The 23,917-nt window shown below is 38.7% G+C and overlaps 1 protein-coding gene across 2 annotated transcripts in view; it reads right to left on the bottom strand.

Moving 5' to 3' along the window:
* Positions 1 to 18,415, bottom strand: part of LOC145991307 (major facilitator superfamily domain-containing protein 6) — a 44,863-nt gene extending 26,448 nt beyond the window's left edge. Inside the window, exons 1-8 of one of the 2 annotated variants that reach the window (XM_083127299.1) lie at positions 18,287 to 18,415; positions 16,860 to 17,044; positions 15,678 to 15,800; positions 11,559 to 12,236; positions 8,671 to 8,925; positions 7,939 to 8,083; positions 6,712 to 6,863; positions 1,665 to 1,835 (exon numbers count right to left, since the gene is read on the bottom strand). In XM_083127299.1, the coding sequence (XP_082983425.1) occupies positions 1,665 to 1,835; positions 6,712 to 6,863; positions 7,939 to 8,083; positions 8,671 to 8,925; positions 11,559 to 12,236; positions 15,678 to 15,800; positions 16,860 to 16,974 (1,639 nt within the window). In that variant the 5' untranslated portion in view covers positions 16,975 to 17,044; positions 18,287 to 18,415. The remainder of the gene's footprint in view (positions 1 to 1,664; positions 1,836 to 6,711; positions 6,864 to 7,938; positions 8,084 to 8,670; positions 8,926 to 11,558; positions 12,237 to 15,677; positions 15,801 to 16,859; positions 17,045 to 18,286) is intronic. The other variant, XM_083127300.1, reaches the window with a different exon arrangement.
* Between the last annotated feature and the right edge of the window lie 5,502 nt (positions 18,416 to 23,917).

Here is a 23,917-nt window from a genome sequence, read left to right as displayed (position 1 = left end):
AGCTTCAGGACAGAATAGATCAGGCACAGATGAGATGGTTTGGACACATGAAGAGGATGGATGCAGAAAGACTACCAGTAAGAGCACAAGGAGTGGGAATAAGGCCAAGGGGGAGACCAAGATGTCGGTGGAAAGAGCAGATAGTGGAGAGTGTTAGGAGAAGAGGACAAGATTGGATCACCTTGAAAAGAGAGGAGTGGTGAAAGACCAGGAAAAAATGGAGAGGCTTGACTTCTATGCCGAACCAGCCAGAGGCAGGAAACAGCGAAGGATGATGATGATGATGTCATGATTATCTAAAGTTACAGAAAAGTGACGTAAAAGTAGGAGAAATACATAAATTTGAAAACTATGTATATTAACTAAAGAAAATTGTCGTTTCTGCAGGAAAGTCTATAACTCGTACATACTTTTTGCAATATGAAAAAAATATTGAGGAAACTGTCGTGTAAACCTGAGTGTTCTAAACGTATTGTAATTTTAAAATTTGTGAACAAAAAACTATCCCAAAATAATTGTAATTCCAGAAACTCTATTATTCTTGTAACAATATTTTCTTGCTGGCGAGATCCTATATACTGACGATGATCAACGCTGTTAACGTACTGAGCCATTTATTGCTGGCACTATTCCCTTTTCAGTGCAGTGGAAAATCCATCGCTCGTTTTTGCACTGCAAGTTGTGTCTTACACAGCAATTAATGACATGAATATCCACAGGATTTGTTCCGAGGGTGACGCAAACGAGGCACTTTTTTCCAGTGGTGCAGCAATCGAGGCATGTTTCTCCCCAAAATAGCGATGCAGCTAAAGAAACGTAGCTGTTAGCCGGAATATATTCATATACACGTATGTCAGTTACTTATCTGGATATATGAATTATTCAGATACTAATTAAATAAATTACGCAGACATCTATACGGTAATCTACAATCTATATAATCTGTATCTCCATGTAATAGACTGTCTTTATGAACCTCCTGCAAAATTAAGGGTTATTGTCGATTTTTCTGACGCTGTTGCCACATTCAAAATTCACCTCAAAATGCTGAGAAAAATGTAGCTGTAGCGAAATTTTCGCTACAACTACAGGAATTTTGTAGCTTCGCTACCGCTACAACTACAATTTTCAAAATGTAGCGTCGCTACAGCTACAGCTACAAATTTTGTAGCTAGCTACAGTAGCGACGCTACAAGTAGCTCGCTACTTCTGACCACTGCGTTTTGGTAATATGTTGGGAACAAGGTGTGATGTTACCTAATTCTTACAAATATTCTTTAAAGTTTATAATTACACAAACCTTTCGTTTGTTAACCTTGGAAACTTGGAAAAAATAAAATAGCTGTGACAACATTAAGGGACAGGAGCAGGATGGACCACAGCTCTCCCAGAAAAGCAACTGTACGTTTAATATGACAACCATTAAACAATAAGCATTTGATTCAGTAATTTCTGTACTACCCACTCCTACAATACACCATGCTAAGTATAATAATATTAATAATAATAATATTGGGTGGGCTCGAGTGCCGCACTGACCAATATAAATTGTCCCACTGCTAGTATTCACAACATATGTTTGAAGATACAAACCATGTTTTTGTCAAATATCACCAGTTTCAGTGTGTTTTCTGTAATTGTTCACTTGAAATTTGAGAACTTACGGTTTTCAGTTTCCATGTATTGCTGGTTTTCAGATTTTCTCAACCACAGATAATAGAGTGTGCTGTATGTGACTCCTCCAAGGATTGCGAGGTATCCCATTATTCTAAAGGCTTGCCTGGTGCCTACTGCTCCCAGCAGAAAACCTCCAGCAAAACTTCCACTCCCTCTACCTGAAAAAAAAACAACAGTAGAATAACATAAGTTTTAATGGAATACACAAATATATAAGTTCTATTTTAATATCACTGACAAAACTAGTTTATAATATTTTTGATATACACTATGTGGAAGAAAGTCATTGGACACCACATGTCAGCGGATACCATCAGTTTTCTTGCAATGAATAGGATATCGGTCCACCTTTGGCAGCGATAACAGCAGCTACACGTCGTGGTAAACTGGCCACAAGGTCGTGTAGTACACTGAGTGGGATATTCCGCCATTACTCCTGCAGTACAGTCATCAACCCTGGAAGTGTAGAAGGGCGAGGCGATCACGACCTCAATCGGCGCTCCAGTTCGTCCTATAGATGTTCCATAGGGTTGAGGTCAGGGCTCTGAGCAGGCCAATCCAGTCGGATCACATTATTTTCTGCATACCACTCCATGGTAGCCCTGGAAACATGACAAGTCGCATTATCGTTCTGGAACACACATTCTTCGATTCCATAGAAATGCTACAACGTGGGGAGCATGGAGTTGTCGAGAATATCTTGGTAGGATGCAGACGTCATGTGGCCATACACAGTTACCAGTGGACCCACCCCATGCCAGCTGAAACAACCCCAGAACGTGATGCCGCCACCACCATATTTCACTGTGGGCACTACACACTCGGGTAACAGACGTTCTCCGGGTAATCGCCATACCCACACTCTCCCATCTGATCGAAACAGTGTGAAGCGTGATTCATCGCTCCATAGGACCTTCCGCCTTTGCTCCACCGTCCAGTTTCCCCGCTCTTTACACCAGCGTAGGCTCTGCTGTTTATTGTTTTTTGTTATCAGAGGTTTGTGGGCAGTAGCTCGACAATGATAACCGATCGCATAGGCCTCCTTGCGAAGTGTCTTCGTCGAAACAGTCAAATTGGTCGCACTTTGAAACTCTTCTGCAATCGAATGCAAGGGACGGGTCCTGATTTCCCGAATCTCCCTCTACAGCACTCTCCTGTCCCGGTCGTCCAATTTCGTGGGTCTTCCATTTCGTGGTGCATTGCTGCAGTGACCCTTTTCCTTCCACTTCTTGATGACAAAGGCTACAGTTGATTTAGGGACCTGTCGGGCATCAGCTATGCTACGTATACTCATGCCTCCTGTGGAGCAGCCTACTATGATCCCACTTTGAAACATGCTGAGCTCTTTCCTGTCCGTCATTTTATCAGCGAATGATCTGAGAAGCCTCCTGCTGCCGTATATATACCCGTCTGTACTCTCTTTTCCGTGAGGAGTTCGTTTCAGAGTTGAAACCGGGGTGTCCAATGACTTTTTTCCACATAGTGTATTTGTCCCATAGATTTGTTTAGAAAATCTTTAAGGGGCATATTAATTGCATGGCAAGTGTAGAAAATTAACAATATGGTACACAGTGCTGTGAAAAAGTTTATCAACATCACATTTCTGTGCGATAACTTTTTCCAAATTTCATAGATTCAAGTCAAATTATATGTTGGGCAACAAGGTAGGTACATTAGTATCAACATATGGTAGAACGTTTTGGACTATTTACAAAATTATTAAAAATCTTTATTCAAATTTTTCAACCTGGCAAAGAAATTACACTTATTCTTATTATTGTAATGCATGAATGCTTTGAGGAACAATCACCAAACTAGTCACCGGTATCAACCCACTCTAGTAGTTGGTTTCAAAGCCCTTAGCATCAATCACAGCCTGGAACCTGCATTTTTGTGATTGTTCCTTAAAGCATTCATGCATTACGGTGATATGAATAAAAGTGTCATTTTCTTTTTTTGCCAGGTTGAAAAAATCGAATAAAGATTTTTAATAATCTTGTAAATAGTCTGATCTGGTCTACCACCTGTTGATATGGATGCACCTACCTTACTGCCCAACATATAAAAAATTCACTTGAATCTGTGAAGTTTGAAAAATGTTATCGCAGAAAAACGTGATGTTGATAAATTTTTACAGTGCATCATTAGTACTGTTTCATTTGTATCTACAATAGAGTGCAGCATCGAGGCTTTTTTGCTCAATCTTCTAGTAGTTCACACAGATGACGCTAGATTGCTTACGGAATCGACTGTTTCTTTGCTCAAGCGAATAACACTCGAACATTCAAATGATCGGTATACGCTTGAAGCCCAGTACTTCACGTACAACCGTAATTTGTCTGTGGTAGTGGGCCTTCAAATATACTTTGTGAAGTGAAAGATGCATTGAAATTGAAACTAAAGTGAACATACTCATTACCTCCATCTTAATATGTAATTTAGCCTATCTTACCAATGCATAGCAATATAATTATGAAAATGAGTAGATGATTATGGTCTGAAACTACCAGCACGAATTTTACAGATTATTCTCGCATTGAAATGATATTTGATGTTCTATATATTCGAGCGTGGGAGATTCGATCGAGTTTGAGCGAGCGAAATTGGTTCAATGCAGTACTCTAATCTACAATGATTTAGTACTTGCATGCAGAATATTAATGTGCGACTTGGCCTGTGACTTAATTTCTATGGTACAAAATCACTATCCCATTCCAATTTTGAACATTGTGACTGTCACGTGGGAGACCCAGCTTGATTCACAGGGTGGCTGATCTAAGGTTGGAAATTTTCCAGCCTTGTCCCTGCATAATGCAGCCTTGAGGCTCACCCAGACTAATAAATTTGTACCTGGAGGGAAGGGGATAAAGGCGACTGGAGTGTGGTCCTGATCACATCACCTGCAAAAAATGGCCAAGATTGCGTGGATCCTACCTCCACATCCCCGTATGTGCCTTCATGGTGTGATGCAGTGAGCATGGGAAACTTTTATTGCAGTTCCTTATAGAACATTCAAGTGAATATTTGTGTGATTTAATTCTGCAGTTGTTAAGATATCTGCAATAGTTTTGTGGTTAATTGCTCACTTTATGTCTTATTTTTGGATTTTGTAAAGGCATATAACCAAGTAAAAAGGAAAAATATGGAAAGTCGTAGAACATTATCAAGTTCCAAGTAATTTAGTAAATCCAATAAAAAGCCTTTATGAAACAACACTAGTGAAAATCAAACTAGCGAAGAATAACGAGGGTCTTTAAAATAAATCAAGAATTAAGACAATGATGTGGTCTTTCTCCATTATTATTTATCCTGTATCTTGATAAAACAATTCAGGAACGGAAATCGTTAAAGCTCCCTGGAATATATATGCAAATACAATACTACAAACAGTAATATTTTCAGATGACCAGATGTTGATGGCAATGAATGAAGATAATTCACAAAGGTATATTTTAAAACTACAATCAATTCTTACAAATTACAAGAAAATTTCAGAAGATAAAACTAAGTCAATGGAAATAAATGGTAAAACACTTCCTAGAGTGTAAAAATGATTGAACAATAAAATAATTGAACAGGTAACAGGTTTTGTATATTTGGGAATCCATAGATTAACACTTTCCGGTCGGGAATCGGGTGTGATGCGAGTAGAGTAAAACACCCGTTCCGGTCGCCAATCGGCTAGGATACGATCGCCGTATTTCTGTTGCGTTTAAATTTAGTTGCCCGAACCTTATGCAATTATCATTTCACACGCTTGTTCTATTTTTCGCCACCATAGAGCATCTTATGTTGGTTGGGTAAAGGCTTATCGTTATTTCGTTGTTATTTTAAACGTGCACTGTGCGTGTTTATGCTGACTTATCAAAAATACAAAAAAATACGTAATTTTTCAATAAATATTGCAATGTGTAAATTATAAAAATGTAACATCTAATTGAATTATCTATTAGAACAGAATCTAAGCTTTCATTTGATATATAATACATTGTGGTACCATTTATAGTGTATTTTTCTGTATTTTTACAAAAATGCCTTAAAACATCCGTCCACAGGTAAAAGACGCTTGAAAACCGTCAGACCGGAAAGTGTTAAATCGAATTTTCAAATGTTGGAAAAATAAATGAGGAAAGAAATTCAAATTATGTAGATACCATAACAAAGTTTCAAAACCTGTTCTTCTATATGCTAGCAAACGTGGGGCCTTCATCAACATGATAAAACCAGAATAAATTGTTCACAAATTAGATTTTTGAGGTCTTTAAGTGAAGTAACTCTACAAGACAAAATTAGAAGTGAATGATTCCAAAAAAAAAAATGAAAGGTCAAAGCAATAGTAGATGAAATTCAAAATTATCAGTTAAGTGAAATCAACATGTTCTGAGAATGCCAGATAGCCATTTGCCTCAAAAATTATTGAATTACAGGCCAAAGGGAAGTAGTAGTTTAGGAAGACCATATCGATGATGGAATGGTCAATTTTTTAGTTGCAGAAGGGGCTTTGGTTACCTAGACCTGCAAAAGGAAGTAGAAGTAGAAGTAGTAGTAGTTTTGCGGTGCTGGAATCCTGTTTTTGTGTCTCAGATATCTAGTGAGAGCAAAGAACTTGAAGAATCACTAGTAATAGACTAGAGTATACTAAACTACGTACAATAGTAATAGAGCAAACTAGAAAGAATCTCTAGAGATGTAATTTTTCAGAATTTCGGAGCAGTTTACGAAAAGAAACTGGCACCTTAAGGTGAACTTGTCTTTTTCCAAATCAATACTGTAACGTAAGGAAGGACTATTGGATTAATTGAAAGGAACTAAATCTGATATTATAAGGCTCATATTCACATTATAACATTATTGCCAAGGCAATAATAATATTTTAAAAACAAGGAAATTAGTGGTCATACTTTATATTACTGTAGGGTACAGGTTCCCTTGAGCTCTTTCAAGTCAAAAATATCAAAGTGGAAACCTTTAATAGGTAGTAAAAGGAGGAGAGTCTTTGTGAAAAATGGAAAACGAAAATATTCAAATACAAACCTAAGCTAAAATGTGCCATTCCTAAGATTCCCAGAACCGTTGCGATGAGCTTTCTGGGAGCTAGAACGTTGCAGTAAGTAGCAGCAGCAATCCACATCAGATGCACTGCCACTGCTTCCAGTGCTTCAAATGGAAAACTCCACCATGGGTCACTGAAAAAAATGAAAGTGTTTATAATTATAAATTGATGGTTATTTGAAACTTTCAATTACTTATGTTCAGACCAGGAATTATATATGTGGAGGCCTGTAGTAGAGACTCCTCATAATAATAGTAACTTGTGAGGGCCAAGGCCTACTACCTACCAACTGCCAGCCTCTCCCCCACCTGCTGAGGTGGGAGATAATCCAACTAGTTACGGGGTGGCGTGTGGTCAGCACGACGAACCCCCAGTCGTTGTTGTAGGCTTCCATGACCGGGTAATGCTACTCGTTTGTAGCTCCCCAATTTCCTCACGGTGGTGGGTGGCCGCTGATCCCATACACAGGCCGAAATCTCAGAAGCAAAGTTGTTAAGCTTCTCCTAGGATACTTGAACCTGCGTGCATCCTGTATCCAAAGCCCAAAACATGATGCCTTAGACCACACGGTCACTGTTCAGGACTGAGACTCCTCATGTTGGCAACTGATTTCTAATAGTGCCACGGCATGTCTTGTGTTTTTCATTGCGTGGACCTTTTCAAAGCACCTGCTGTCTCATCTTACTATTATTATAAAGACTAACGTTAACTTAACAACATACTTTATTGTACAACACGAAGTATAACAATAACTCAAGAAGTTACAAGGACCGATTACTCTCGGCCATGTTGCCATTATCAGTGGTGCCAGTTCCTTCTGTCTGAAGGCACTGTTGAGTACACATATATTACATCTGCCCAAAACCCTGGGCTACATCCTCACCTCCCCCAAATTTGGACTTAACTTATGTTTCATCACTTAATAAATATAGTTTGGTACTGAGTTGCCAGCCTTAGATGGAGTAGGAAGCAGTGACCTGTCCTCTGCATTGTCATGCTTTTTTAACCCAACTTACCTTCACATGTTTTAAACTTTGACTATTCTTGCTTCTCCTGAAGAAACCACATGATGTGGCGAAAGTTTAAGTAACTAAAAAGTAAGTACATGCCTAAACTGGACTTCAGCTACTTGCGAAATGATGGCATGTAGTGTAAGTTATGCCTTACTCGAGACAGTGAAAATATGATAAGATGAGTCATAAACTTACTTTATAAATGAATAACCCATAAGTCTAGCAGCATGAGAAAAGAATGCTACAACGATTATGTTGACATGTCCAAACTTCTTCACAATGCTCTGAGATCCGTACATGAATGGTATGCTGGTGATGGATCCCACAGTCAGTGTCAAACCTGAAAAGAAAGTTTAAAATTAAATATTAGTTTTTAATTCTACTACATGCACCCGCCATTGTGTATCTTTCTGAACATAAGAGAAATGTTTTCTCATGTGCATTTTCTACACTTGCAAAATGATTTCCAATAATTGAATGTTGATACATGTTACGATGAATATTCGTAAAACCAACATGAAATTGTGACCTAGTTTCTGCTTTTGGCATACAATTTTTCAACACAACACATTTTTTACATTGTGTTGGAATACTGATTAATTTAACTTTGTTTCTGTTATGAACTATTATTTTTTTTAGAGGAAACATGATATTTTATTCTTTAAATAAGTATTACTATATAGTGTGAAAGAAAAAAAGTTTTTTGAAACTTGAAATGAACGATACCAATCTGCAGGGGTGATAGACTGACTGGTCCAATCCCATCGTGATGCCCATGAGTAACTTGTAACTAACTATAACTGAGTTACTTTTGAGTAAAATAACTGTAACTCGCTTACTTTTAAAAACTAACATTTCAATGACTGGCTGTCATGCGTTTGACATGCCTGAGTAGCTAAAATTACAAGTCCTTTAAAGAGTACCTACCGAGCAGATAGTTTGGAGCCTTGAGTTCCTTCAAGTAGATAAAGAGGAAGGACTCGATGAAGCCCCAAAAGTTTCCAAGTATGAAGATGAACAGGATGAACAGCATGAGGTGGGTCATCCTGACGATCTTCTTCAGATCCTTAAGGATATGGTCAGCAGGAAGCTTCCCCTCAAATGGCATCATCATGATAGCCAGGGATGATAAACCCAGGAGCACATCGTGCGTGTAGAAGGCAGCGGAATAGTCGACGTAACCTGCAGTAAATTGGATCCTAAATGTTACTTCAAAGGATAGGCGTAACTTGCCCCCCTCCCCCCAAAAAATTCAGGTTGCTATATTTAAAAGTTAAGGATGGTTTTCTTAACCTCCTGGAACCTGAGGAGAAAAGTATTGGAAGAGTATTTTTTTTATATATTATGCAAAAGTACATAAGTTACATAGCAAAATAGTTTTGAACGCTATTTTTATGGGATTGAAAACTTGTCGATTCCGTCCTACTGAAGTTAAGTTTTAAGTTTAATTCTGCCCCTAAATACCCAACTTTGATTCCCCCCAGAGACCCAAGTCAGATCCCCACCCCCTCAAAGTTAGGCCCAAAGTTGAAGCCGTGCTTCAAAGTGCTTATTATTCTATTAATATCACACGAATAATTATCTTCAGTAGGCTACTTTGCTGCGGGAATAAATAAAGATTAACAGTAGTAAAAAAACTATGGAATTCATATTGGTATATACGTTGAATATTGTGAATGCTGTGTAGGTATTCAGTTCTCTCCATAGGTTGATTTAGAGTGGGCAAAAGGGGCAACTTCCTACCTTGGCATGGGCGTCACCAGAAATGTGTGTACAGCTGGGGTGACGCAGGTCCGTTTTTGGTTTGGGGAGTACAAAGTTCAACCTGCACACATGCATTTTTTGTGTGCGTGCGTTCGTCCATAACCTTGTACAGCCAATAAAAGCACATTCATTTTATTTTGTTAAATTTTATGGCTATTTTCAAGATTGTTGCAAACAGGTTTTAAGATTGTTGAAAAATTACGGAACAGCAAAGCTCTGAGCAGCTGGAATTTATGCAATTTATTTATGCAGCTGCAACTTATAACCATTATCTATCTATATACATGATAAAGTATTCAAATGTAAATAAACGGTCCGTCCCGTTTTTATAAATTTTCACGGAAGAATATTTCAAATTTAACGGTAAATTCTCTTCTCTCTCTCTTGAATAAGTCATAATCTTTAAGAGTGCTTGAAGAAACTTTTCAGCTTCTCCCGATGTTATCGGAAGTGGTTGTTAGTTGGAGAGGTATTTCTGAGATTAAGCGCGACTGTCGAGATAGCATTGTGATTTATACAGCATTGTATAAGAGATAGAATCCTTGCCTGTAGCTTCTGCAGTTCAAGGTAAAGAAATATGCACGGAATAAGGACACTGAATTTCACTCGCACAGAAGCTTTCGTTTTATTGTGTTTCACTGCATTGTACCGCTTGATTGTGGTGGCCTTCTCCTCATGGCTTTGTATAATCAAGGGGTTCTGGTTTCAATACCCGGGATCCTATTTTTAAACTGTAGGTCCAGTCTCGATTAACCTATAAAGTGGACTTAAAAAAACTTCAATTATAATGCGTATTATTGTAATGTAATTATTGAGTTATAATTATAATAATTAATAATCAGTTGTGCTCTGCTTTGGAGGTAGTGGTTGATTAGTATAGTGTAGAGGTAGGAGGATGGTTCCTCTACCCTTTATTTGTTTTTGCTCGTACATTTTTGCATGCAGGGTTGCACAAGTTTGATATTTTTTAAACGAAAAATCTTTGCTAATGTATTCATACTTCTCAGTGCAAGCAAGTGTCTGGAAAGAGCAAGATGTAGAGAAGTGTGTGAAGAAGGAGGCATGTGGAGACGATGGGACCAACAAGGTTTCAAAAGAATGAATATGCTGCACAAGGAGTGAGGAGAAGACCAAAGGGAAGGCCAGTATTTGGGGTGGAAGACATGACCTAATGCAAGAATGATGGGCTGAATACATTACAGCTTGCAGGAATGAATGGTGGGTGGGAGGCATGATCACATGCAGGAATGAGGGGCTGAAGACATGACCTCATGCAGGAATGAGGGGTTGAAGACATGGCCTCATGCAGGAATGAGGTGTTGAAGACATTATATCTTGCAGGAATGAATGGTAAGCGGGATGCATGATCACATGCAGGAACGAGGAGCTGAAGATATGACCTCATGCAGGAATGAGGGGTTGAAGACATGGCCTCATGCAGGAATGAGGGGCTGAAGACATTAAAGCTTACAGGAATGAATGGTGGGCGGGAGGCATGATCACATGCAGGAATGAGGGGCTGAAGACATGACCTCATGCGGGAATGAGGGGTTGAAGACATGGCCTCATGCAGGAATGAGGGGCTGAAGACATTAAAGCTTACAGGAATGAATGGTGGGCGGGAGGCATGATCACATGCAGGAATGAATAGTTGAAGACATGACCTCTTGCAGGAATGAGGGGTTGAAGGCATGACCTCATGCATGAATGAGTTGCTGAATACATTAAAACTTGTGGGAAGCATGATCACATGCAGGAATGAGGGGTTGAAGACATGATCTTATGTAGGAATGGGGGGCTGAAGACATGACCTCATGCAGGAATGAGGGGTTGAAGACATGATCTCATGCAGGAATGAGGGGTTGAAGACATGACCTCATGTAGGAATGAGGGCTGAAGGCTGAAGACATGACCGCAAAGGGTGATAAAATAAAATAAAAAGGGTGGAACAATAGGCAAATTGCAGACTCCTAACTAGAAATGGAAAACAGTGTGGATGTTGATGATAACATAAAATGAATTCTTCATTAACTGAATTTTTATTTACTTACCAAGTGCACGACTCATCTGATCTATAAGTATCCCGGTGAACGGAGAAAAAATAGCCATTCCAATCGTGGTGAATATCCTCTCCCTTCCAAACTGGCCGCCAAATTTCTCGATCATCAGGAGTATTATGGGATCCATCATGGTGACTCCTGCGGACAGCGCCCACGTCGCCAGAAACCGAAGCGTGAAGTAGATCCAGAATATCTTCCTGCTCGCTTTTTCATACTGCAGTGGACAGTTTTCAGGACCCTTCTGAGCGAACATACACCGGGCGATTGAGCAGTTCGATTCTTGAATCGTGAACGACTTGGACACGAAGGCGGCTCCACACCTAAAGTTCCTGGTAATATTGGCGTCAATTTGCCCATAAGTGAAATTCCAAACGAGTTCTTCGGAAGTGGCAATATGGAGTTGGAAGCTGCTCATGGTCAAATTGGCCCATGGCGGATCTACGCAGCTGCAATCGTTGACCTGTAACTGGACGCCGTGGTATATTGCGCAGGGGCTGTCCGTACAAGGGTTCCACCATATTTGTGATGCATTGGAGAAGTACGCCTCTGGTGAACTGTTCAATGTTTTAACGCTTGGTATGAAGAGAAGGGAGTGGTGGAAGACTGCATTCAGTATGAACGAAAGGACGACCACTGGTTTGAATCTTCCGAATTTGTCCACCAAGAAACCTGTAAAAAAGTTGAAAATGATATATTAATCGACGAATTATCAGGAGCGGCATAATATACAGTGCCTCCAACGAGAATTTACATATAAAATAGGGACGTGGCTATGCTAATGTGCTTGGGAAGGGGGGGCGGCAAACCTGTGTCTGTGTGTGTGCGTGTGTGTGTGGTTGCGCATATTTGACGGCCGGTGAGGGAGAATTCCCCATTCTGGTTAGTCCATCACCCTCTGCTAACTCTTGGTCGAAGACAAAGTTTGTCTGATTTATGCACAGATAAACTAATCGAGGCTGGACCTACAATTTGAAGTAGTATTCGACCCACTACAGCTTCGTGTTTTAGCAATGTTAAGGTTTAGGTCATGTTTCGGTAATTTTAAGACACATTTCTAAAGTTCTTAGGTCCTAGAAACCTAAACCCTTCTATTACCATATTCTTGATTAGCCTAACTAGACTGAAAAGTTATTATAGTAAATAAAATGCGAAATTGGTCTTGCTGTGGAGTCTTGTTAATAATTGGTGGAAATTTATTCGTTCATTTGCAAACCTAGCCCATTTTTCCTCCGTTTCCACAACATTGGAAGAAATATTTGCTTCTACATCGCCAAAAACTAAATAAGAAACCCAGTGTTGAGGATAGTACTATAAATGTGTGTTTGTTCAAGTCCACAAGACTAATTGGGACTGGATGTACAGTGTAAAGTGGTATTCGAACCTCTACGTTCATCCACCGGGTATTAAACCCAAAATCCCTTGATGACAATGCGACGACGTTACCACTACGTTATCGGGAAGGCCCCAGTACTATGGGTCGCTTGAAATTTTTAGATCCTGAGTACTGATTCTGAAAAATACCCGGATCCCAGGACTGGGTACGCTCAGGGATACCGGCTTTGAATCCAGGCCTGGACATTGTTGTTCTTTAAGAGTGTCCCTTCATCGTATAATCACTCATCCTCATCATCAAAAGTGGCAGAAAAGCGAATTAAAATAAATCAGATCAATTAACCGGATACGATCCGTTATTATCCGGAACCCAGATATTCGAGGATACGGATCGGGTCAGTATCTCGGAAAGAAAGCCTTGGTGTGTAGGGGTTCGCATGCCCTCGCGCTGATTCTACATCTTTTGAGAGCTCCACACATTCTCGACCCCTATCTGCAAAGAGGCAAAACACAGGCACGTGGATACGTTGTCCCTTATCAGTCAATGACCCTCCGGCACACTTAGCAGCAGCCAGCTATCTTTCGATTCACCACGTTCTCGAGTTACAACAGATTTCTCCTTCTGCAATCGTTGTCAGCAAATACTTGTTGGGAAATTCAAGCCAAGAAATCTCGGTTATCAGCACACATTGTTGACTGTGTCAAATACACACAGAACACTCGTTATGATGTAGAAACTTCCACATACTCTCTTCTCTGTCCCCTGCAAGAACTAAATCAATGGAAATAAAGTCACGTGGCTTAAGAGAAATCCTATTGGTTACTTAAATGACTGCTGTGCGTAGGAATATAGAGCATGCGATAAAGCCATACCAGTCAACGTAGCTCCTATATTGATGGAAGTTGTAAGGCTTTATATTATGAACTATACAACTGCGACCAATACATTCATGGTTAAAATAACACCAACCAAAACTACCACGTGAGAAAGGAACTATTTCTCATAAGTCACGTGCTTTTGCTTAAGGGAGAGTAGTCCAAAATGGAGACACTCACATATTTTGGTCTGCCGAAAGCAAAGTTATCAATTAAAAAATGTTGAAAAACTTTTTTTTTCTGAGTAGGTCCTAGATTATCATGAAACAAGGTTGTTCGTGTAAAAAAAAAACGAGGGGAGGCAGGATAAATATTTTCTGGAAAATATGCAATGTACCCGTTTTAGACAACCGGTTGGGTAAAATGGGGTACTCATACGAAAGAATGTATATTCTAATGCAAATTTTTGTTACAATAACATTTTTGAAAGAACAAAAGTTCAGTTTTGTTATTTCAAAAAAAGTTATTATAACAAAATTTTGCATTTGCTAAGTTCAATTAGCTATGAAAAATGTAATAAAATTATCAGACAGGAAGATTTTTTGTAAGACAGCCTACCAAGCAGCATGTCAAAATCTAACTTAAAACTGGAAGAATCAATGCTATGCTTACCAAATTTGAGTGTTCAAAGGTGGCTTGATAAGACCCAGCAAAGTATAGAGGGAAAATCGAAAACCCTTTTTCACGAAAACTTGTAACCCTCGTAGAAAAGAAAGGTCGGGCTGCCGCGTCCATGACTCGATTCAAACTGGCATAGACGGCCAGGAATGCTAGTACGGCATTGGGTCCCAGGTAGCAGCATTAATCAGTGAGAAACCGAACGTCACCATTTGACCCGCCGGCCCCGTTTTGGACAACTCTCGCCTACATTAACTTCGTTCTTGCAGTGGATGGAGAATAAGATTATCATAATCAAATATCAAGAATATCATGTCTACCAAATGATCGGCAGTTCTGATACATTCCAATCCCCTACAATAAAATGCATTTTCAGAGTTACTTCTATTGCAATGTTCCTCGGTGTGCTTATCGAAGATAAACTTAACAAAACCTCGGCTAGGATAGCTACCAAATACTTGAGTTGAGGGGACACCCACACCCGATCTCGCGGCAAGCTGTGTGCTTCCAGCCGCCACACGACCACTCGATCGAACGGCACCATGCCCAAATAAAGGCACTGTAGAGCATTGAGGTTCGGAAACAATGCATATTTCTAAACCAGAAGATATTTTCGTTAAAGTCAGAGGTGTGTCGTGAACGCATGCGGTGCATGCTGCGCATGCGTCAATTGTGGGGGAAAAAGGACAGCTTGCTCTGCGACGACTTTCATGAGCATTTCTACATTCTAATTTCTTCATATAGGAGAAATATTTATTTTACACGAGAGCGCTGAAGTAAGCTTATATTACATGTCTTGGATCTGAAGTGACGCATGCATCAATTGTGGGAAAATAATTATTACTTTCTTTCACTTCAGATCCAAGAAATGTAATATAAGCTTAGTTCAGCGCTCTCGTGTGTACTTCTCCTATATGAAGAAATTAGAATGTAGAAATGCTCATGAATGTCGTCGCAGAGCAAGCTGTCCTTTTCCCCCACAATTGACGCATGCGCAGCATGTACCGCATGCGTTCACGATACGCCTCTGGTTAAAGTATAAGTTCAATATTGTTTTGTCTTCTAACATCATTGCTTCCTTCTATTGTATTGAGAAATGCAAGGACAATAGGCAACACACGTAACGGCATGTAGCGAGGGGAGTGAGTATTTCGATCTAGTGTCGCAATTTTATTGCCGGTGACTGTACATATTGTAAAATGCAGTAAAGATTTAAGGAACGAGCAGGTAATTATATTCTTTATATGGTGTAGTGTACTCTTCTTCAGGGGAAATTTCACTTACCTGTAATAGGTGGGCTCAGGAACGTAGTTAACGGGAGGGCCAGGTACACCACTGCTATGTCCTCCACAGAGAGACCGACGTTTTGCATGTGGATGGTCAGATATGGCAACAGCGCTGCCATGGCTGAAAAATGACAGAACACAGTTTTGTAGAACACAGACTAGAGTTTGAAAAAAGAAGCGTAGGAAAATGTAGCTTTTTAGAACCAGAATCATAGTATAATCAGACTCTTCATGTTAATAATAATAATAATAATAAATCGTCTTTATTAGAGCGGGCGTGCTTTCGGCCACGAGGGCCAACAGACCCTTGTCTGGGTGATTATTACAAAGTAAAAATGTAATATAATACGATAATATACGTTGATTGATTACATGTAAGCTTAATGGATATGAATCAAAAATAAAAATATAAATTGAATACATCTGTAGTATATGTATGACAGAGTCAGCTGGAACAATGAATGAAACATTAATGGCAATAATATTAATAGTAATAAATTGAAAAAATAAAGAAGTTTAGAATGTTAATAGCTGTAAGAAGTCATGTGCACACAGTAGCTTGTTATTACAATGGATATATTGTGCACACAGTTGCTTATTACAATGGATATATTCATGACTTAAAAGTTGGTCGTGGTAAAGTGCTTGGCTACCTTACCAGCAGATGATTATGAAATTTCTTTTTGAATTTCTTATGACACTGGATGGATGTTATTCGCGATGATGTAGATGAATGATGATTTATATGAAATTGTTGAAGAGATATGCATAACGAATGCTCTATCCCAGAACCTCGGATTCGTTATGCATGTCAATTTTTCATCAGTTTTGTCTTGATTAGTATAGTTATTGCTACCGTTTTTTGCAGAGTTTAATATCAGAAGCATTCATTACTTGTATTGATTTCCTCATCAATTTAAAATAAATACTCCATCATAATTTCATTGACATCATGTGTATATGGATAGATATGTTGTAATGCTGCTAAAACCATTTCTTTGGAAACCCAAAAATTAGTTTTTCAAAAACTTGTTTTACCAAATCTATTTTTGTTTTTGGATTACAAACCAATTTTTCTGTTTTGCAGAACCATTTTCCAGTTTCTGTTTTCTTGAAAACCGAATACAGGAAATATCAAAAAAATATTAACAACAGCACTCTGTTGATGTTAGTGACTTACCTCCATATAAGAGGAACACAGAAGCCTTCAACATCACCAAGTTTTTGTTCACTTTCAGCCTCTTTCGTAGACCCCGGCATCTTTCCTTCCCGCTTGCTTCTTCTGCTTTCTTCATCTTGATTTTTCTCTCCGTTAAGAAACGATTTACGTTGGTCTCGTTTATCTTAATCTATTTGCTAGACATTCTGGAAAAAACAAACATAATATGTACTAATAGTCGATTGGCCACCGAAAAATAGACTAGCCCAGGAATTTTGCACTTTCGGCGGGTAAGAAAACGGCGAGTTTAATTGATAGTGCGACGTCATTTTCTCATGTTTTACATATATCACAAAAGATCCTAAAGCCTTAATGATTGATTGATTTAAATTTTTTGGATGCGTCGGCAAGTATGGCCATTTTGCACTCTTCAATGTATACGGGGAAATATCCGCTTACCTAAAATTCTTGCTTAGAATGTTAAAACAAGGGGAGCCCCTTGAGAAAAGTTAAAAGTGCTATGTTGTAAAGGGACCTGCTCAAGACAAACACAACACATGAACAGCGACGGATTAAGGCGGGTGCTATTGACGCTGCAGCATTAGGCCCATTCCTGAAATAGGCCCAGATGAAAACAGACGAGAATTTTCCGAAAGCTGAACAGTTCTCTTGTGCTATATTAACGTGAAAATAAATCTTAGAATGAAATTTGGAGCCCAAATTTCGGACGCCTAGTCAGAGCGTTACTTATTATACAGTTACTATTATTCTTTGCGCTGTGACGTAACTATAGCGTTGTTGTGTTTATTGTTCACCGAAGATTTCAAGTTAATGCTCTCAATTTTACGTTAAGCAGTTTACTTAGTAATTTAGCTGCGTTTTTTTTCAATATCTTGGCAATTGTTGCCACTTTATTATTGCTCGGTAAGTGCGACGTAGTGAATTTTTCACCTTGGAAGTTAGTTCTGCAGAAAAAAAATCGACGGTGATTCATTGTTAGGTTTTGACGTGACGGCATCGGGCCCAGTTTCGTCTTAATTCGGCCCTGCACATGAAAAAGTAAGAATATACTAAAAACTTCTCCCTTCAACTTTCCAATAAAAGATAAATTTAGTTTCACATAACAGATGAATCATATCAGAGGTTATTTAGTACAATTTTCGACACCATATGTAGCTAAGTTAATAATGGAATGTTGTGAATATTTCTAGAACTGACAAAACTTAAAAGTTAACTATGTATAAACTTGAGATTAAAATATTTAACAATATATTATTTTTTTAAAATGTAAATATGATTGAAAATGTCGGGGTTGCAGAAGAATTTCAGATGGGTTTCTACGTCTCTGTCTTTCTTAATTTGTTTGAAAGCCAGTTCTCTAGCCCCCGCCCCATCTAAATACACCACTGCGTATGACTAATATTAGAGATAGCACGTTACAACCTTACCTGTCAGAGAAGTCACGTCAGTTTTATCCTAGGACACTCACAGTATGTCATTAAACACTGGCAAAGTAATGTACGTCTAGAATTCGAACGATACCTTCCTACCTCGCTATCATTCCCATTGTATCTGAGAGTAAACGTAGACCACGTGATATCTCAAAGACAACAAGCCTGATCTATGACCCTTAATTGTCGGCTATTATCTGCTCACAGGCGCAATCCAAACAGTCATGGTTGGTACAATTTAGCAATCGGATTAATCTGTAGATGATTCGCTAGAATTCTGCGTTTTCTTAAACGTTATGTAATTACGTTTTATGTAACGTGACAGAGATAGAAATGTTTTTATTGTGCTAGGCTGGTGCACATTATCAGTAAAGGTATGTTATGGGAATTCTCTTGTTTGCTAACGTTCTTGGTTTTTATTTACAATCGTCTATTCTAGGAAGTACCTATTGTAGTTATTTGTTAATATAATTCCAAGTATACAACCTGGTCATTTTGCTTTGAAATCCTATGTAGTGGATACACTCAGCCCTGAGATCGGTTGCCTCTATACGAAAGTTACTTTCCCAATTTTTCCTGATCATTTACACATTTTCTTTCTTTACTTTCTTCATTTCTTGCATTATTTGTTATCAATGGGTCCAGGGTTTGATCCTACTCGATGCACATTGCACAGGGGTTCGGATCCTCCTAAGCGTAGTCACGATTAGTCTATCAGAGCATAAAGTGGACTCAAACTTGAACCTTGACGTGCCCAGGAATTCCGAAATGGATGTTACGCAATTCTTTTTTTTAGTAGTCAGCCCTCATTTTGTCTTTGGTGCGCTCTTTTTTTAGGAATTCTGGGCAAAGGGGGGTTTTAAGATCCCCCCACCAATCCCCCCTTTGGGTACACCACTAACTTTGACAAACTTTCTTTCCTTCCTTTCTCTTTATTTCCTTATATTTCTATTTATTTCTTTTAGTTCTTTATTTCTTCATATTCTCTTTCTTTTCCGCTGTCTTTTCCCTCTCTCTCTCTCTCATTGTCTTTCTTTCTTTCTCTCTTTTCCCTCAATAATAATAATGGGTACACGAATAAATAAAGATGAGCATAATATTCTCCCTCTAGACAGCTCAAGAAACCACTTGAATTTTAAATTATCGCATTAATGTAAGTTACTATGACTGAAATCAAATTATACGTGTGAAATATATACTTTTAGGTTGACATTCAATTTCTAAGGAGGAGGTGTGGCCATCCTTGCTCCCCCTTCCAGACGTCCATGTCCCTACATTATTATACTTTCACCTAGAAATTTAGTGCAGAGGGATCTTATCGCCGTTATTAAACGATATTATACTCTTAAGAAAATAAAGTATTCCCCCTACTCAACCTTGGACGGAAATCAATTCTAGGGGGGGCAAGCATTGAGGTAAAAGAAAGAAAAGACTAACCGTATCTAAGAGTAGCAGGACAAAAGGATACTCAAGATGGAATTAATTTTCAAACCTTCCAGACAGCCAAGAGCACCTGTAGGGGGCACAAAGAGGAATTGTCTCCCTCAATATCAAATTTTATACAAATAAAAATTTATTTCGTTTTTTTTTTTGCTCGCTTCGCTCGAAATTTCTCCTTTTATTACACCCAGAAATATTAACCAAGTCCAAAATTAAATAAGCAAAGTACTTCTTTGTGTTGTGTAATACGAAGTTGATTTATTTTCCTCAAGACAAGGATCATTTACACAGAGGTGAAGTTTAGATTGTGAATATACAGTTTTGCGTTAACAGTGCCTGTGGAAACTTATGCGTAACACTACTAATAATAATTCACATAAAAATAACACACAGGACTTTCCTTCCCATCGGTGGACCTAACAACATTTCTGTTGTTCACATTAAATTATTTTTTACATTAATCTTTGGTAGGATAGGTGCACTTTTGGAACTGATATATATATATATATAGGGCATTCCATGTGAGAGAGCAGCTGAACCTCCAATTTTTAAAATTAAATACGGGAGTGAACAATCTAAAATTGTCATTTACATAAAAATTCAAGTATTATACAAAAATCAGAAGGTATTTGACATATTGTTAATTTATTTTAACATTTTGATTTACTTGTGTTCTCTATTGTGTCCCACCAGTGACACCAAAAAACAATTAATTTCTCCTTTAACGTTTACATTTCCCCCTCAACTCCACTAGAATATTCAAAGGTCAATTACCTTCTTTCTTTGTCTTAAATATTTCTTTTTCATAATTTGAAAATTCACAGAAATAAAGTGAAGAGGCAGTGTTTCGTCTGTCCCACTCGTGAAACAAAATTGTTCACTGTTAGCTACAAATCTGGGAAAGTAATTTAAGGGTAGCTTTGTTTAATCAATAGTGTCAAGTTTCATATTTCATTGCACAGAAAGTGTAAGAAAAATGTTTGCTTAACTATCAGTGCAATAGTTACTTTAGTATCGAAATATACGTATAATTTGGGTGTGGAAGTTGAACTTTGTACTCTCCCCCCCCCAAATTAAAATTGTTCCTGAGCCACTGCATATTAGTGATTGTAATTTCCTATTATTATTCTCATTGACTGATGTTTACAAATATGACTGATAGATGACTTCAATCAGCGGACTTTTGCTTGCCATCTTGTAAAAAAATATTACTTGTTTCCCCCTCTGCAAAAAATGTGCAGGTATTTTTTTTTGCGTCTGGATGAGGTAAGATGGTTATCTGCTTCCCAAGCAAAAAACCACAATCCCAAGTTCCGCTATGAGCACATCCACATAACCTAGGTTGATGCAAGATAACGCAGGTGCTCATAACTCGCCGGCAATTCGTCCGAGGACCAAACTGGTCCTTCCAGGAGTGACCTTGGTGAAGGTCACAGTTCCGACAGACGGACAAATAATGGTTCTTCCTTGGGGAATTCCAGGCATCAATCATATTTCATCCCTCCTCCTTTTTTGGTGGTTGCCAGAACTGGATCCAGTGAGACGTAACTGCTGGATTGTTTATGTTCCGTAAGTGTGGCAGCATCATTGTTCGTTCCTTCTCTAAGTCTGTGCAGAGAGACACAGAGCTTCCGTGAGGAATTGAACTAGGAACTCCTTGATTTCATCAAGGGGCAGGTTGTCATGGAAGACTCAGAACACATAGTATCCCTATTTAAAAATTAAAAGATATATATTAAAATATAATTGCCAAAAATATACGTGAACTAGTTTTATAAACGCACATGATGTAAGTTTTTTATTAACATTGCAATACATGTAGAAAACAATATATACACGAACATAAGTACACACTTATGACATATGGGTGGGTGCCGGTCTCTGTGGCGGAGTGGTTAGCACATCGCGCTACGAAGCCAGGCGTCCCGGGTTCGAATCCCGACCTGGGCATGGGTGTTCATTGTGAGGTCTCTTCATCAATTTTATCAAGTCATCATTCATCCTCATCTTTGCGATTAGCCAAAAGTGGCAGAAAAGCTAAGTAAAATAAACCAAATCAGCCAAAAGTGGCAGAAAAGCTAAGTAAAATAAACCAAATCAATCATTCAATCCAATCATGTGTGTGTGTGTGTGTATATGTGTGTGTTCATTCTAACAGCACACAAAGATAACAGGATATTACCCACCATCAGTTTGGATTAAAATATTAAATGTTTCTTTACGTCATTTATGGTCACAAAATGTATTGTTTCATTGTTGGCAACACTGTTTTCCCAAAAATATTGTAACATTTGTTTTTGCATTGCTGTTATTTAGCTTCACTTTCCTCACGGCGATTAGGATCAGTGACTATTATATCTGACTGACACAGAACACCCCTGCCTAGGTCGGAACTGGAACCAGGGCACTTCGGGGGAGAGACTGAGAGTCCATGACTTAAAGTCCTCGGCTATCAGCCTTTTGTAACTTTTAAATGCATATGGCAACACTGATATTCGATTAACCAACATGATCTTTATAAACAAATCCTCACGAGGCTATGACATGGTGGCTAGGGTTTCCCTCAAGGACGCATCACTTTTTTTTCTAGTTCGTGACGTTCGAGATAGGAGCACGAAGTACTGTTACTTCTCATCTCCGATGCCCATCGCAGTACCAATCCCATAAATAAATCTTGTTCGGTGGCAACACACCATATGGTTTCTGTGTCGGGATGGGCGCAGCACAAACACTTGATAATTGCCCTCTCCTCCCCTTTCCCCATTCGCATCATACATCACGCCACCGTTACTACAAAGATGCGTGCTGAATTCGTTATTCCCGTGTTAGAACACGTTTCTAATTGGTGCGCTTTGGATTCGCTCTTAGAATAAAATATCTGTTTCTGGATGTTTTGTTACGGTAGGCTGGAAACGTAACCGATTTCGCTCAAATGCAGTTTCAGCCCAAAACCTATAAATTTGTGACGGGTACCCTTGTAATAAAATTGTCAATGTCCTCGTCCGCTCCTAAAATGTATTTTGAATTTTTGTCCGCGCTGAACCTTTTGCCTACTCCAGCCAAATCATTTTCCAAACTTTGATGCTCTAAACTCTGAAAAAAAACATCTGTTTAGAATTTCTTTAAACTAACTAACTCTCTAGCGTTCTTAAACCCGAAGGTTTATGGCTGCAGCAAAACTAGCCTTTCATCAGTCCCTATCCCGGGCAAGATCCATCCAATCTTTTCCATCCTTACCGATTTCCTTTAGGTCCATCGCAACGTTATCCCTCCATCTTCGTCTTGGCCTTCCTATAGGTCCTTTACCATCAGGTTTCCCAACAAGAATCCTGTAAACTCTTCTTTCCTCTCCCTTTCGTGCCACATGGCCTGCCCACCTAAGTCTTCATGATTTAATTATTCTAATAATATCTGGACATGAATACATATTACGAAGTTCTAAATTATGTAACCTTCTCCACTCAGCTGTCTCCTCATCCCTTTTAGGTACAAATATTTTTCTACGGATTCCTTTTAGAGTTTTATTTTTTATTTGTTTTTTAGTTTCGTTTTCAAGTCAAATTTATGCACAGACAGGCTAATCGGGATTGCAGCTACAGTTTAAAGTAGAATCCAAATCGCTATGCGCCTCTACTGGGTATCGAACCCTGGACCTCCTGGTTACAAAGAGACAACGTTACCATTACGCCATCGAGGAGGTAGAGTTCCTTTTAGAGCCTTCAAGTGAATATTCATGTGAAGAGAGATAGAAATAGAGAAGAAGAAAGAAAGCGAGAGAGACGTACTGACGGACAGAAATTGAGAGAAAGTGATAGACAGAGAAAACGAGGTATAGAGAGAGATATATAATAACAGAAGAGGGATAAAAAGATAGGGAGTAAGAAAAGACAGAAAGAGGGACGGACACAGAAATTGAAAGGAAATGGTAGAAAGAGGTACAGAAACTCAGGCAAAAGAGAGAGAGAAAGAGAGAGATAGAAAGGAATAGGATAATGAAAACGAGAGAAAGAAAGAGTAAATTGAGAAATAGAGAGAAAGGTGAATTCGCCTAAACCAAATTCTCTGGTGACGTCACTGGCAGGCATGTATCTAGAAATACATTTCGGAGGGGTCCCAACCAAGCGTCTGTGATAATAATAATAACAATGTTTAAATAAAAAATTATTTAATATATTAAAATAATTAAAA

The sequence above is a fragment of the Lepisma saccharinum genome, chromosome 8 (genome assembly GCF_977018435.1).
Source record: "Lepisma saccharinum chromosome 8, izLepSacc3.1, whole genome shotgun sequence".
In the NCBI taxonomy this organism is placed as follows: Eukaryota; Metazoa; Arthropoda; class Insecta; order Zygentoma; family Lepismatidae; genus Lepisma; species Lepisma saccharinum.
Note: the sequence above shows the minus strand (reverse complement) of the source record. Positions and strands in the feature narration are given on the sequence as shown.